We start from the raw sequence: 15,468 nt of genomic DNA, 5'->3' as shown, positions 1-15,468 counted from the left end.
AATAAACGAAAACACTTTCACGTGTTGCAGCTAGCGACTGACCAGCACTTCGCAGAGCCGACAGACTCTCTGGTGAGATACGTGTCGCAGCTGTCCGATCAGCCAGTATACTACTACCTCTTCGACTACCGCGGCGCCAATGTAGGCAACGCCACTTACGGTAAACAGCTCATAGTTCCTTTTTGCCTACCATTAGTATGTAGTTGGTAATGGACATTTGAAAAAATGTTAATCTACAAACGTCTGTGAGTTACGGCATTTCAGTGCGTGCAAGTGCTTGAATTTGGGCGCGGAACGATCTGATTGGCTAACTTAAATGCGTTAGAAAGGAACTCGCTTTCATAATCTCTGTTGCTCTCTCTTTTTTATCAATTTGTATTACATAGAAATCATCAGTACCGTATGTTGAAACATTACGGAGTTAGAGAAAAAGCTTGCAATGGTTTCAGGTTTGCTCGTTGCTCACTTATCTCAATAAGGTCCACAAATTCGCTGCCTCGTCTAGGACAATGAGCAATACAACCCATTCAAAAATAGCTGTAATAATTGAACGCACTGTGCGTCTCCCTAAACATATTTTATCCGTTAGTCTGTTGTATGTTTGTCCTACAAGTCAAATTAGGACAGCTCTTTGCCAAAAAACTGTACGGTATTTTCACATAGAAAAGACAGAAGTACTGAGGCCAAGACAGGGCTAAACAGCAGGTACACCTTTAGGGCGCACTGTTATTGGTACGAATATTAACATTTCTTTTTCTATTCTCTTCATTCAACCTAAACATTCTTAGTAACAGACATCACCCATATGAAACCAACGACCTACCGAATAGAAATAGCAAAACAGTCAGCCTGTTAACAATTAAATATTCGCCTCGTATTCGTCTGTCACTGACTACTATCTCTGAGCAGAGGCTGATACACCAGATGCAACATATAATGTCACATATAGTAATAAGGGCAGTTTCGATTTGGCTAATCAAACTCTCAGAAAATTCATAAAAATAGGGTATTAACGACCATGCCCTCTATCATACTTTTACTTGCCAGAATAAGTACTGAAACTTTACCAAAATTTTCAAAGCAGCTGCAGGCTCATCTGTCCTCTTTGAAAAGTAGACTCTCGTATACGTAGGTACTTCTCCTGCCCGATCTGTCTTAAACCTTTAGGTCATATTCGAAGTCCACCAAATTACGGGCTCGATGGAACCCAAATGATATTTGAATATCTTTACGTGTTGCAGCACTAAAGTGAAGATATTAATTCCTCAGTATGTGTATAAAAACTGTCTTACAAAATACCTTTCATATGCTGCACCTGATCCACTACATGATTCCACAACATTATATAGAGGCTAATACACTGAAGTGACGAAAGTCATGGGATACCTCATAATATCCTGTCGTACCTCATTTTGCCTGACGTAGTGCCGCGACTGGACGTGACATGGACTCAACAAGTCGTTGGAAGCCCCCTGTAGAAATATTGAGCCATCCTGCCTGCCTGTATAGCCGTCCATAATTGCGAAAGTGTTACCAGTGCAAGATTTTGTGCAAGAACTGACCTCTCGATTGTGACCCGTTAATGTTCGATGAGATTCATGGGTGATCTGGGGGTAGGTGGGGGGTGGGGGTGGGGGGTGGGGGAGGCAAATCATTCGATCGACTTGTCCAAAATGCCCTTCAAAGTAATCGCGAACAATTGTGGTCCGGTGACATGGCGATTGTACATAACCATTGCCCGTCAATGATCGGTTCAGTTGGACCAGAGAATCCAGTCCATTCCACGTAAACACAGCCCACACCATTATGGAGCCACCACCAGCTTGCGCAGCGTCTTGTTGACAACTTTGGTCCATGGCTTCGTGAAGTCTGCGCCGCACTCGAACCCTCGCATCAGTTCTTACCAACTGAAATCGGGACTCTTCTGACCAGGCCACGGTTTTCCAGTCGTGTAGGGTCCAGGAGAGGCATTGAAGGTGATGTCGTGGTGTTAGCATAGGCAATCGCGTTGCTCGTTTGCTGCCGTAGCCTACTGACGCCAAATTTCGCCGCTCTGTCCTAACGGATAGGTTCATCTTACGTCCCACATTGATTTCACGTAACGTTGCTTTGTTGTTAGCACTGACAACTCTATGCAAACGCTACCGCTTTCCGTCATTAAGTGAAGCTGTCAGCCACTGCGTTATCCGTGGTGATAGGTAATGCCTGCACTTTGGTGTTCTCGATACACTCTTGACACTGTGGATCTCGGATTGCTGAATTCCCTAACGATTTTCGAAGTGGAATCTCCCAAGCGTCTACCTCCAACTATCATTCCGTTTTCGAAGTCTGTTAATTCCCTTCGTGGGGCCATTCTGTGCCTTGTGTAAGCAGTAGTACCGCCATCTGTATATGTGAATATCACTATTCCATGACTTCTGTCACCTCATTGTAAGTGGTTAATTACTTACAATTTATTAAACTCCTACCTGGATCGAGAAGAATGTTCCGAAAAATTTTCGATGCCCTAAGTCTTATTTTTACCGTTACATCAATGTTTCGAATATTTGACAATAATTTGTGTAGCTAGACTTTTTTAACGATATGTATACTGTTTCATACAAGTGCACCAGTAGACGATTCCGAGGTCCGCTCGGATAGCCAAGCGTGCGTCAGTAGGTTGCCTCCGGCGTTGGGGGAGAGGCGATGGTCCCGGATCGAATCCATCCGGCTGATTAAGGACGGGGCTGGATGTGGCTTTTAGTCGGCTTCTCACATTAGGCTTGCTGAATACTGGACTGTAACCCACGTCCCGCCTCAGTTACACGATTAGATGGTTCAAATGGCTCTAAGCACTATGGGACTTAACATCTGACGCCATCAGTCCCCTAGAACTTAGAACTACTTAAACCTACCTAACCTAAGGACATCACACACATCCAAGCCGTAGCAGTCGCGCGGATCTAGACTGAAGCGTCTAGAACCGCTCGGTCACAGCACACGATTAGAAACACCTCGAAGACGTTCACCCTCTTTCACATGTGACAACACTAGATGCAAGCAGACGGGGTACAGAAATTCTGTCCGGGGGAGGGGCTAACGGATAGCTACAGGAAGGACATACAGCAACGTCTGCCACTAAGGTTGCCACATTAGTATAAACATAACGACCCTGTGAAGACAGCGGATAATACTGGCAAAAATAAGGAACAACGAAAGAGGTTACTATTTCGTTGGCGGTATTGTAATTTTCATATTTTAAGTAAATCTTTTTGACATTGTAATTCTGTCAGAGACAGCAAAGGACTTGGAATAGCAGTTGAACGGAATGGACAGTGCCTTGAAAGGAGGGTATAAGATGAACATCAACAAAAGCAAAACGAGGATAATGCAATGTAGTCGAATTAAGTCGGGTGATGCTGAGGGAATTAGACTAGGAAATGAGACACTTAAAGTAGTATAGGAGTTTTGCTATTTGGGGAGCAAAATAACTGATGATGGTCGAAGTAGAGAGAATATAAAATGTAGACTGCCAATGGCAAGGAAAGCGTTTCTGAAGAAGAGAATTTTGTTAACATCGAGTATAGATTTAAGTGTCAGGAAGTCGTTTCTGAAAGTATTTGTATGGAGTGTGTACATGTATGGAAGTGAAACATGGACGATAAATAGTTTAGACAAGAAGAGAATAGAAGCTTTCGAAATGTGGTGCTACAGAAGAATGCTGAAGATTAGATGGGTAGATCACATAACTAATGAGGTGGTACTAAATAGAATTGGGGAGAAGAGGAGTTTGTGGCACAACGTGACTAGAAGAAGGGATCGGTTGGTAGGGCATATTCTGAGGCATCAAGGGATCACCAATTTAGTATTGGAGGTCAGCGTGGAGGGTAAAAATCGTAGAGAGAGACCAAGAGATGAATACTCTAAGCAGATTCAGAAGGATGTAGGCTGCAGTAGGTACTGGGAGATGTAGAAGCTTGCACAGGATAGAGTAGCATGGAGAGCTGCATCAAACCAGTCTCAGGACTGAAGACCACAACAACAACAAGTAAATCTATAATTCTCAGCAACTACACAGCTAGCCACTAAAACAAGAACAGTAAGTAACGATATTTTATTTATGGTGTGTACACCAGGAAGAGTTTGTGTTCATATCTGTAGGTGATTTGGGGGTATAGAGGGTGTGAAATATTAGGACAAAGGGCTGCTACCTCTGGCAGCAAAACTGGCTCTAACCTGTCTGGGCATCGAATCCAATTGAATTTGGGTGACAGATACGGGTACGTCATTACACGCTGCTGTATCCGCATGCCAGCGCTCATCAATCGTAGTGGGTGACGAATGACATTGTGCCAGTAACCCCTGACCAGATGTTTTCAATGACAAAGACATGGAGAACGCGCTGATCGGGGAAATAGCAGTAAGTCCATGGTATGGAGGTAGTTCTAAACAGTGCAGGCGACATACGAACCGATGTTGCCTTGTTCAACGTCACGGAGAACTGAAAGAACGGCCTCAATATCAGAAATGCAAAGCTTGTTGTCCAAATTAGTGTCTAAGCGAATCGTGTTGTGTACCCATTGACGCACCATACTCTCAGCCGATGACAAAGACGAATGCACTCTGGCAACATTTTTTCGCATGGGTGCGGTTATGTCTATCGTGATGTATTAAGAAGAACTGGGACTCATCTGAGAGTACGGCGAGAAGCTATTCATGCGTGCACTGTTGTGGGGCGCACCACTTTCGGCTGCCTCTCTCGGCTGATATAAACAGGGCGAAGAAAAAAATGCAGGGCTTGGAGACCGCAATGCGATTCCTCATCAAGATTCAAGATAAACGTTTATCTAGTGCAATCAGAGCGGGTGCACTTTGAAAACACATGTATGAAAACTAGTAGCTGGCAACTGTCACATCGTGCAGCACATCGGGCTGCACAAACAAACTTGTGTTAGGTGCCCTACCTGACCAGCCGCCGTAGCTCACTGAGTAGATTGCTGCAACATCAAGCGCACCTCCACCATGGAGTTACGGTACAAATCCTTATCAGGTTCTTTTATATGTCTGTTCGTCGTTTATAAGCAGGACCTCGTTTTGTGACATGACAATAGGCTAGCACATGACAGTGGGATCCATTAAACTGAATGCATGTGTCTACTAACCGCGCAGTGCGCAACCATAACTGGTCCTATCAAGTTCATGTATGGCGGCTTCCCAGTGGAGAACACCAACGATGAATACGTCCTTACGTTTTGGAGCTGGGTGCACCCGACAACCAAGCTGCTGCTCCTGCTCGTGCGCATGGTGCGTGGTACCATTAAAGACGCCATTCCGCAAAGAAAGTTTTTCGTCGTTTGGAGCAACGCCTTCGGGAACCTCAAAAATGGTTCAAATGGCTCTGAGCACTATGGGACTCAACTGCTGTGGTCATCAGTCCCCTAGAACTTAGAACTACTTAAACCTAACTAACCTAAGGACATCACATACACCCATGCCCGAGGCAGGATTCGAACCTGCGACCGTAGCAACAGCGCGGCTCCGGACTGGAGCGCCTAGAACCGCACGGTCACCGCGGCCGGCCCTTCGGGAAGTGGTAGCCTTCGTCCGCAAGTAATGGACAGAGGTCGTTCAAGGCTTAGAAGTACTCAACAAAGGACACAGTTCTTGAAACCGTTCACCAATAACTTCGGCAAAGTACCCGTGAAATTGCAAGGCAATTCGAGGTACCTCAAAGACTGGTTGTTGAAGTGTTGCACGAAGAAGAACTGAATCCATATCACTACACGTTAACTCAACACCGGAGCCAAGAAAATCGCATACAACGGGTACAGTTTTGTGAATGGTTTTTGCGCGAAGTGGAAGACAACGAATATTTTATAGGCCCCTAAATAACGTGATATGAACTGAAGAATCTAGTTTCACTCTTGAAAGTATTTTCAAACTTCACAACAGCCATTATTTTTCGGAACACAACCCATGTATCACCCATCAATGTGGCTTTCAAGCAGGCTTTGGCATAAACTTGTGGGCTGGAATCGTGGGTGGAATGCTTTCGGGTCCTTACCAATTGCTGGACAAGTTGAATACGCTCCCGTATCGTAAGTTTCTTTGCATTACTTTGCCCGACGCATTAGAAAACGCTCTAGTTCGTGTTCGGTGAGAGGTATGGTTTCAGCATGACCGTGCGCGGCCACACTCGGAATGAGTATGGATAACTATTTAAATGAAGTGATTCCAGAGAAATCGGTTGGTCACGGAGGTACAACGTTTTTATTTCTGGGGGCAGGGAAAGGAATTAGTTTATAGTACTCTATCCATGGATGTACTCGCTTCGGCAGTGGTAGAAGCAGACGTGTTGCGTAGGGTCCAGCAAAGTATGATCTAGTAAGTGGCAAAGTGTTTGCAAAAAAAGGGGGTCGCTTTTATATATTCTATAAACAGAATGTTGCTGTAACGGCTACGTGCCGGCTCTGTGAAATAAAAATGGACGTCAAACGTACAGAATACGATTACTTGATCAGCACAATGTGCATTCTTGTGTAGCATAACTATTGTGTTTTTTGTACCTCAGTGGATACCGAAGATGTTGCTGTATCCACTATTATTTTCTATTGGCTGTTTTCGTGTCGTGGATGAAACAAAGTGGTCGTTTACGTCTGCAAGAAATGCATATTACGTCTTAATGTTTACATAAAGGTACTAGTAATAGAAATAAATATACAAATACCGCATAGTAGAGGTGTAAACCGGATACAATTTGACGCTTCACCTAAAAAAAAAAAAAGTTAGGCCCCTGCCAGAGACTCGTTTTTTAAATCGCATTTTTATGAAACCTATTGGTGGGACTCGGTTTTGCTAGATACACTTTAGTCTTCAATTGGGATGGGGAATCGCATGCTAACCGCCAATGGCGGCTTTTTTCCTTCACTCTTTTTACGCCGCTACAATGGTCGCCTTGATCACATTCCATGATGTTCCAGATATGTCTCACTGACCGTGTGTATACCTGTCTTGCTCCAAACAAATCCATTTCCTGACTCAAGCTACATGATGTGACTGTACGATCCTGCACAGTCCTCTTGGGCACTAGTCACTTGGGCCTTTGATACCCTGTATGACACTAAGTATGGTCCTTCTGGAGCCGTCAGTTCCATATCTGCATGATAGCTATGGGACCCTGATCAATGCGAGCGGCAATATCTTGCAGCCATTACCTGTACTCTCGACAGATCAGGGTCTTACCACCATCGAATTCAGAAACAAACTGACAGAGATTTTTCATTCTTATACGAGGTATAACAGGATCTTCTCTCAACAACCAACAATCAAATACGGCTTGTGAATGATAAAAAAGCAGTATAACCTTTCCATATGCACAGAAAGTAAATGGTGTTACAGTTGCCTGCTAGCTGTTCGCAGTTAGTAGTAGTAGACGGCAAATCATCGAGTAAATCTGAAGTGATATCAGGTGTTCCCCAGGGAAGCGTCCTGGGACCTCTGCTGTTCCTGATCTATATAAATGACCTGGGTGACAGTCTGAGCAGTTCCCTTAGGTTGTTCGCAGATGATGCTGTAATTTACCGTCTAGTAAGGTCATCCGAAGACCAGTACCAGTTGCAAAGCGATTTAGAAAAGATTGCTGTATGGTGTAGCAGGTGGCAGTTGACGCTAAATAACGAAAAGTGTGAGGTGATCCACATGAGTTCCAAAAGAAATCCGTTGGAATTCGATTACTCGATAAATAGTACAATTCTCAAGGCTGTCAATTCAACTAAGTACCTGGGTGTTAAAATTACGAACAACTTCAGTTGGAAAGACCACATAGATAATATTGTGGAGAAGGCGAGCCAAAGGTTGCGTTTCATTGGCAGGACACTTGGAAGATGCATCAAGTCCACTAAAGAGACAGCTTACACTACACTCGTTCGTCCTCTGTTACAATATTGCTGCGCGGTGTGGGATCCTTACCAGGTGGGATTGACGGAAGACATCGAAACGGTGCAAAAAAGGGCAGCTCGTTTTGTATTATCACGTAATAGGGGAAAGAGTGTGCAGATATGATACGCGAGTTGGGATGGAAGTCATTAAAGCAAAGACGATTTTCGTCGCGGCGAGATCTATTTACAAAATTTCAGTCACCAACTTTCTCTTCCGAATGCGAAAATATTTTGTTGAGCCCAACCCACATAGGTAGGAATGATCATCAAAATAAAATAAGAGAAATCAGAGCTCGAACAGAAAGGTTTAGGCGTTCGTTTTTCCCGCGCGCTGTTCGGGAGTGGAATGATAGAGAGATAGTATGACTGTGGTTCGCTGAACCCTCTGCCAAGCACTTAAATGTGAATTGCAGAGTAATCATGTAGATGAAGATGTAGCTGCACTAGTGGCAAAATGCTGATCATTTGCATATTCAAGTATGTAGTACACTATTTTCCAGTTATGTATCAATTTTCAAGAGCAGTTTTGCGTTAACTATCCTTGGTGTTGTGTATAACTTCACACAATAGTAAGGAGAGGTGGGCTACGAAGTTGTGCGGCAGTTGTCGTCGTGGGAAGGCGGACAGGAGCAGAAACGATTAGTGAGCAAGTAAGTCAGCAAACAGAAGAGTTACTTAACATGTATTTCACCAAGCGTACATAGTCTCGTTGCAAATGATGCAACAAGAAATAGAGTCCAGCTTATAACGTCCACAAGGAAGAGGCTTCCTGTCTCCCTGTGCTACAGTACGAACTATAGTGTCGACTAGGCAGCGTCTGGGAAACAACACGTAGTGAAGTGGCCCTGAACGCGATTTGGCTGAGCCGCTACTGATGGCCCTCCTGTATTGCGGTGGCAGAGGGCGCTCGTGGTAGCGAGCTTCTGGAAGCGTGGCTCAATGGGTGTGCCCCATTGGGTCCGCTGGATCTCGCACGACTGGTCAGTGTTGGATGGAAACCTGCAATTCTGTTGCCAACTTGATACATCAGTGAGTTGATATTGATACATGATATCGCACTTGGATCAAGAATAGGGACTCAAAGTTCAAATAAATTCATGATACAGTCTTCTGTTTAATTTGTGACTGGTTGCAATTTCCATTTTTATTTTTTAGCTCAGTGGTCTGGGTTCTATGTGTAGGATCTGGCTTCGATTCCTGATTGTGCCAGAGGTTTTTTCCTTAATGGGAGGACTGTAATGGGGTGCACTCGGCCTCATGACGCCAATTGGAAAGCTGCACAAGTGAGAAATAGCGGCTCCAAGATCTACAAAGCCGACAGAGGCCGGAAGAGCCGAGTTCTGACTCCTACCCTTCCATAAGCGCACAAATGACGACACATGACAGAGGACGACTCGGCGGTCGGACGATTGTGACTGATCCATTTGGACGAGACCATGGGGATTTCATTTTCTGAGCATGCTTCATGGTATCTTGTGAAGATTTCCTCATAACGGCAGGTTATGATGCTTATTGCACCTGGTCGTCAATTTATTGTTGGATAACACATTGCCTGTCACCATTTTGGCGACAATGTGATTTCCTTATGATACATATACAAAACTGCGTGATTACTGTATCATGAGAAATATAGCCAATAATTTGCGTCAGAATCCAGCATACATGTAGTTCTCGATGCACTAGAAACTATCTTTTACATCTTCTTTAAACTATTGCATGTCTATTTTATGAATGCTGTGACTAATTTAGTTAGTAATTACCAGTGCACGACCGAAGCGAAACTCATGACCACCTCATTTGTAGCAGCAGGAAATGTACTATGGTGCAAAGTATTTAAAAACTAGGAGTATATATTTTTCGCCTTTCAAAGAACCTAGCTCCTTCAAAAAATTTTTAGACCTTCCACTGTATATTTATTATCCCATTTCTTTTTTCCAAGGAATCATCTCATGGTGGTGTAATACACTGAAGAGCCAAAGAAATTGGTACACCTGCCTAATAACGTGTAGTGCCTCCGCGAGCAGCAGCAGTGCCGCAACACGACATGGCATGGACTCTACTAATGTCTGAAGTAGTGCTGGAGGGAACTGACACCATGAATTCTATAGGGCTGTCCATAAATCCGTAAGAGTACGAAGGGGTGGAATCTCTTGTGCACAGCACGTTGCAAAGCATTCCAGATATAGTCAATAATGTTCATATCTTGGGCAGCGGAAGTGTTTCAACTCAACAGAATGTTCCTGGAGCCTCTCTGTAGCAATTCTGGACGTGTGGGGTGTCGCATTGTCCTGCTGGAATCGCCCAAGTCCGGGAATGCACAATGGACATGAATGGATGCAGGTGATCAGGCAGGATGCGTACGTATGTGTCACCTCTCAGAATCGTATCTAGACGTATCAGAGGTCCCATATTACTCCAACTGCACACGCCCCACACCATTACAGAGCTTCCACCAGCTTGAACAGTCCCCTGATGACATGCAGTGTCCATGGATTCATGAGGTTGTCTCCATACCCGCACACGTCCATCTGATCGCTACAATTTGAAACGAGACTCGTCCGACCAGGCAACAAGTTTCCAGTCATGAACAGGCCACTGTCGGTGTCGATGGGCCCAGGCGAGGCGTAAAGTCTTATGTCATGCAGTCACCAAGGGTACACGAGTGGGCCTTTGGCTCCGAACGCCCGTATCGATGATGTTTCATTGAATGTTTCGCACGCTGACACTTGCTGATGGCCCACCATTGAAATCTGCAAAAATCTGTGGAAGGGTTGCACTTCTGCCACATTGAACGAATCTCTTCAGTAGTCGTTGGTCTCGTTCTTATAATGTCAGAGATTTGACGTTTTACCGGATTCTTGATATTCACGGTACACTCACGAAATGATGTACCGGAAAATCCTTTGGCGCTTCAGTCTATGTTGTAATGAAACCTTGTGTGTCTGAACTTTTATTTTAGCTTTCATTTTAGTACCAATTTTGTGAGACATGATACACATTTTTTTGAGAGTGGATAGACTTTCTGTGTATGAGTGCTTGTGTGTATGTGTGTGTGTGTGTGTGTGTGTGTGTGTGTGTGTGTGTGTGTGGGTGGGTGAGAGAGAGAGAGAGAGAGAGAGAGAGAGAGAGAGTGTAATAGAAACCATTCTCATTATCGTCATGAACTACTCAGCAGTTTTTCTTGATACCACCTTCTATTGGCGTGTTATAGATGGCTCTAAATCCCGGATTCTCTTTTTAAATGGAACCAACGATGAGCTATTACAATGTCATTTCATGTAAATTAAAACACAGTTTAAAGTACTAGGATTCAGTTGCTTGGTAAGATATATAGAAATGTCAGTGCTTCATATTTCTTTTGCAGGTACTCCACACGCAGCAGAAATAGCGTTTATCTTCCACAGAAACGACAGTGCAATAGAATGGCAACCAGGGACAGTAGAAGGTGACCTTAGCCAAAGAATGGTGAACAGCTGGAGCAGTTTCATCAAATATGGGTATGTTTCCACGAAAGACGAGAAAAAAAGCAAACCCAGAAAACCATGTCCACTAGTATGTAGCTGATAGCTGAGTCTTGCTTTGCTGAACATTGCTACACAAATTGAAGTTCAAACACTGTCAACTTACGTAACAGTTACCGAAATCTATCTATTTAATTCTAGTTTAATATTCACACCATATATTCTGAATTTTGTGAGGAAAACGGTTTCCAAATAGTGCATTAAAAGTGCTTGAGAAGGGACGTGGTTATTCACAGATTAACGTGTGGAAGTGTTGAGGTAAGCTTCTAAAAGTTATTGGTTGCTCAACAACTCGTGTAGCGTGTCTACTACTGCTAGCAGTTTGAAATGTCATCTATACTTTACAAAAACTGTTTCGCAGTTTCTTGAAATTATCTAATCTTTTCTTTATAGGGCTTTATGGCCATATAGTAAAAACGTCTTCATGCGTTCTTAGAATGAAGGCTTTCACGACCAGATGACATAGCCGCTGGTAATGTCTTCATCAGAAGCGTAATGATGTTTCGTCTCCTGTCACAGTTAAATGGAGAAGGGCGTCACCTTCATTCTGCTAACGCAAGAGGAGTTCCTGGCAAATTTCAAGTCAGTGCGCTTTCATTTCAGGAGTCAGTATCCGGGGTACCCATCATGCGCAGATATTCCGATAGCCAAGCAAAGCAATAACTAAACCACACGTTCTTGTGAAATGCAGATTGTGCTTGCAATTTCTCTCTGAGTGATACGACGATCGTCCTGAATCAGTCTGTCAACATTTTGCTTGTGAAACTCGGTGGTTGCTGTCACAGGTCGTCCAACTCTTTGTTTGTCATGCAGGTCAGATGTTCCCGCCTCAACATCTTTAAACTTACTCGCCCAGCGACGCACAGTAGTCACATAAACACAATCGCCATAAACTGCTTTCACTCTCTAATGAATCTCCTTGGGGTGACAACTTCTGCTGTCAAGAACTCCCTGACTGCACGTTGCTGAAATAGCATTGACTGACAGTCTGCGCAAGGTTCCATAATTTACTCTGTAACAACACAACCGTTCAATGCTAAGTCTTCCCACCAACTGGAGCTGTAGAGAAGAGGCTACGGAACAAGCCAGTACCTGCCGCATACCAATGCTGCCAACTGTTGAAGAGCTACGAATGTGGAGGCATTACTTTTCAGTCAACCCTTGTATAAAATCAGGTCGCTGCTCTCCATAGGCTAAGTGGTCAAAATTTAATTTACAGTTCGTGTCACAGACACAGGTTTACTTCTCTATACATGTTATGCATGTAATGAATGGAAAAAAGAACGATATATGAATGGAGAAGTACAATTTCGTAGTTTACACACTTCACCTGAAATATATTATTTCTGATTACATTTCTGCAACTCTTTTCCTCTCAGAATTGAGTTTTGTTGAACGAATCTATGTGCCAATCAGTTTATGATAATGAGACTAGTGTAATGTTTCAGAGATCCAAACTACGCTAACGACAGTGTCGTGTGGGAGCCTTTCAGTGTGTCGTCGACAAACTACTTGTACATCACGACGGACTACGAGCTGAGGCAGAACAAAGACCAGGAGCGCATGGACTTCTGGCACGAGAACATTCCTATGTAAAAGGAAGACCTGATAGTTTTCTGCACTCAACGAGTTCGTCCGAAAGATCACTAACTGATGACTCTTATCTACAACACAATGGGAGATGCGATTGACAGATTTTCCAAATGTTACATTGTTTTCGAAGAGTGTCTCAGAATATGTAACTTTACTAAGAACATACTGTGAATAAAAATTGAATTACTATAATATGGAATTATATTGTTTTTGTATTAGCTTCCTTTAGTAGTAAATTGCGAGTTCTGTTTTGTGCTAATACGTTGCTGTCATGCATGTGTCACAGGATGTTACCACCCCCACTGTTCCATACACTTGACATCAAAACTTGACTGAAAATCAATATAGATTTATGATCGAGTAAGGTACAGGGCAAGCTGTAACTGCTTTAGACAAAAAATTCTACATTTTTGTGGATTCTTTTGACGAAGAAATCGAATTCGACTGTGTAGTCTAACACCATACAGATTCTGAACTGCATTACGTTGGCTCGTAGAGAAAGGAAAACAACGCACCTATTGCAGCAACTAGGCTAAAGGGGCTGTGTTTAACTTAGGTGCAGCTTTCCCCCTTACAGCTCAACACCTAAGATGAAGTTATAAGAAATAAACATGAAGAAACGTGTGATAAAATAGCAGTTTTAGACAGGATAAACATGTAGGTTCTTAAATTTGCAGACAAATTAACAGTTATAGCTGAATAAAATTAAATTTTCAGAAGGCTATAGGTTGCAAGTATAACAGATTTTCAGAAATATTTAACATGAACATATATAAAAAAATGTGATATTTTCGTCGGTAACTCACAGTCAGTTTCCGTACAGAACTCTTTATACTAAAACAGCATAAGACAGTAAGAAGAAACTACTGACACCAAACAACATTACTACTTACATCAAGAAACGACTTATAAAATAGTGTAATTAATTAGAAGCATTGGGCCTCGTTCACACATACGAGTTGTAGGAGTCCTGAGAAGAAAAGTCTGCATTGCCTCTAACACAAATTTATTGATACGTTTTGGTGGTTGCTCGGGATGATCCGTAACATAAACTGCAATTAGTAACATGGAACTAAGAGGTTGTCGCAGACTATGTTATAAGGTGAAGAAAGAATACACTGTGAAAATCAATGTTGGCTTGAGAAAGATCTAGTAACAACAGAGATCTCTTTACGTGACTCGTGTCTTGCCTAAGAACCTCTCCTCTCACCCATTTGTTTATAGGCCTATAGACAAACTGAAAATGACATGGCCAGCGAAGACATATAGAACCGAAGGGGTAACGACTGCGTTTTACTGATTACTCATTCAAGGCACTCTACAGATGCGAATATTGCGTATATATTTATTTCATGCCACAGATTTGACAACTATTTCACACTGAATCTTCAGCTTCAACGAATCACTGAAAAAGTAAGGAACCACAAGAGTGCATCGTGTCAGCGTAATCCGTGATAACTTCCTATAGCCGACTGAACTAAATCGTACCGCGCAAACACTACTGTTAACAGGATCCGTTGCTGATGTACAGAGCGGTAATTTTCTTATTTTGCTATAGGCTTACAGCCATTGAAGGAATTAATAAACAATAGAACCACAAAATCATTGCCGCGCGGGATTAGCCGAGCGGTCTAGGGCGCTGCAGTCATGGACCGTGCGGCTGGTCCCGGCGGAGGTTCGGGTCCTCCCTCGGGCATGATTGTGTGTGTTTGTCCTCAGGATAATTAAGGTTAAGTAGTGTGTAAGCTTAGGGACTAATGACCTTAGTAGTTAAGTCCCATAAGATTTCACACACATTTTTGAACAGAAAATCATTACATGTGTGAATCCTCCCAACCAGCTAAGCACAATCCAATTGAAGAATACAAAGAGGCGACGAAAATCATGGGATACCACTTAAAGTCGCGTCGAACCGCCTTTTACCTAACGTACTGCAGCAGGTTGACGTGATATGGACTCAACAACTCGTTGAAAGTCCCTTGCAGAAATACTGAGCCAAGCTGCCTCTGTAGTCGCCCAAAATTGCGAAAATGTTGCCGGTGTAGGATTTCATGCATGAAATCACCTCTTAATTATGTCCCATAATGTAGGGCGATCTGGGAGGCCAAACCATTCTCTCGAATTGCCCACAATATTCTTCAAACCAATCGCGAACAACCGTATCCCGGTGACACGGCTCAATGTCACCCATAAAAATTTCATCGTTGTTTGGGAACATGAAGTCCATGAATGGCTGCAAAAGGTCTCCAAATATCAGAACGTAACCATTTCCAGTTCATCTCGGTTGAGTTGGACCAGAGCACTCAGTCCATTTCATGTAAACACAAACCACACCATTATGGGAGTCACCACAATCTTGCACAGTATCTCTTTGACAACTTGGATCCATGGCTTCGTGTAGTCTGCGCAACACCCGAACACTACCGTCAGCTCTTACC

The 15,468-nt window shown here is 43.3% G+C and overlaps 1 protein-coding gene across 1 annotated transcript in view; it reads left to right on the top strand.

Moving 5' to 3' along the window:
- Positions 1–13,192, top strand: part of LOC126095014 (acetylcholinesterase-like) — a 96,713-nt gene extending 83,521 nt beyond the window's left edge. Inside the window, exons 8-10 of the mRNA XM_049909673.1 lie at positions 31–160; positions 11,281–11,413; positions 12,886–13,192. Coding sequence (XP_049765630.1) covers positions 31–160; positions 11,281–11,413; positions 12,886–13,033 — 411 coding nt within the window. The 3' untranslated portion in view covers positions 13,034–13,192. The remainder of the gene's footprint in view (positions 1–30; positions 161–11,280; positions 11,414–12,885) is intronic.
- Positions 13,193–15,468: the final 2,276 nt, after the last annotated feature.

This window comes from Schistocerca cancellata, chromosome 8 (genome assembly GCF_023864275.1).
Source record: "Schistocerca cancellata isolate TAMUIC-IGC-003103 chromosome 8, iqSchCanc2.1, whole genome shotgun sequence".
Lineage (NCBI taxonomy): Eukaryota > Metazoa > Arthropoda > Insecta > Orthoptera > Acrididae > Schistocerca > Schistocerca cancellata.
The sequence above is the reverse complement of the archived record's forward strand: the minus strand, read 5'-3'. Positions and strand labels throughout refer to the sequence as shown.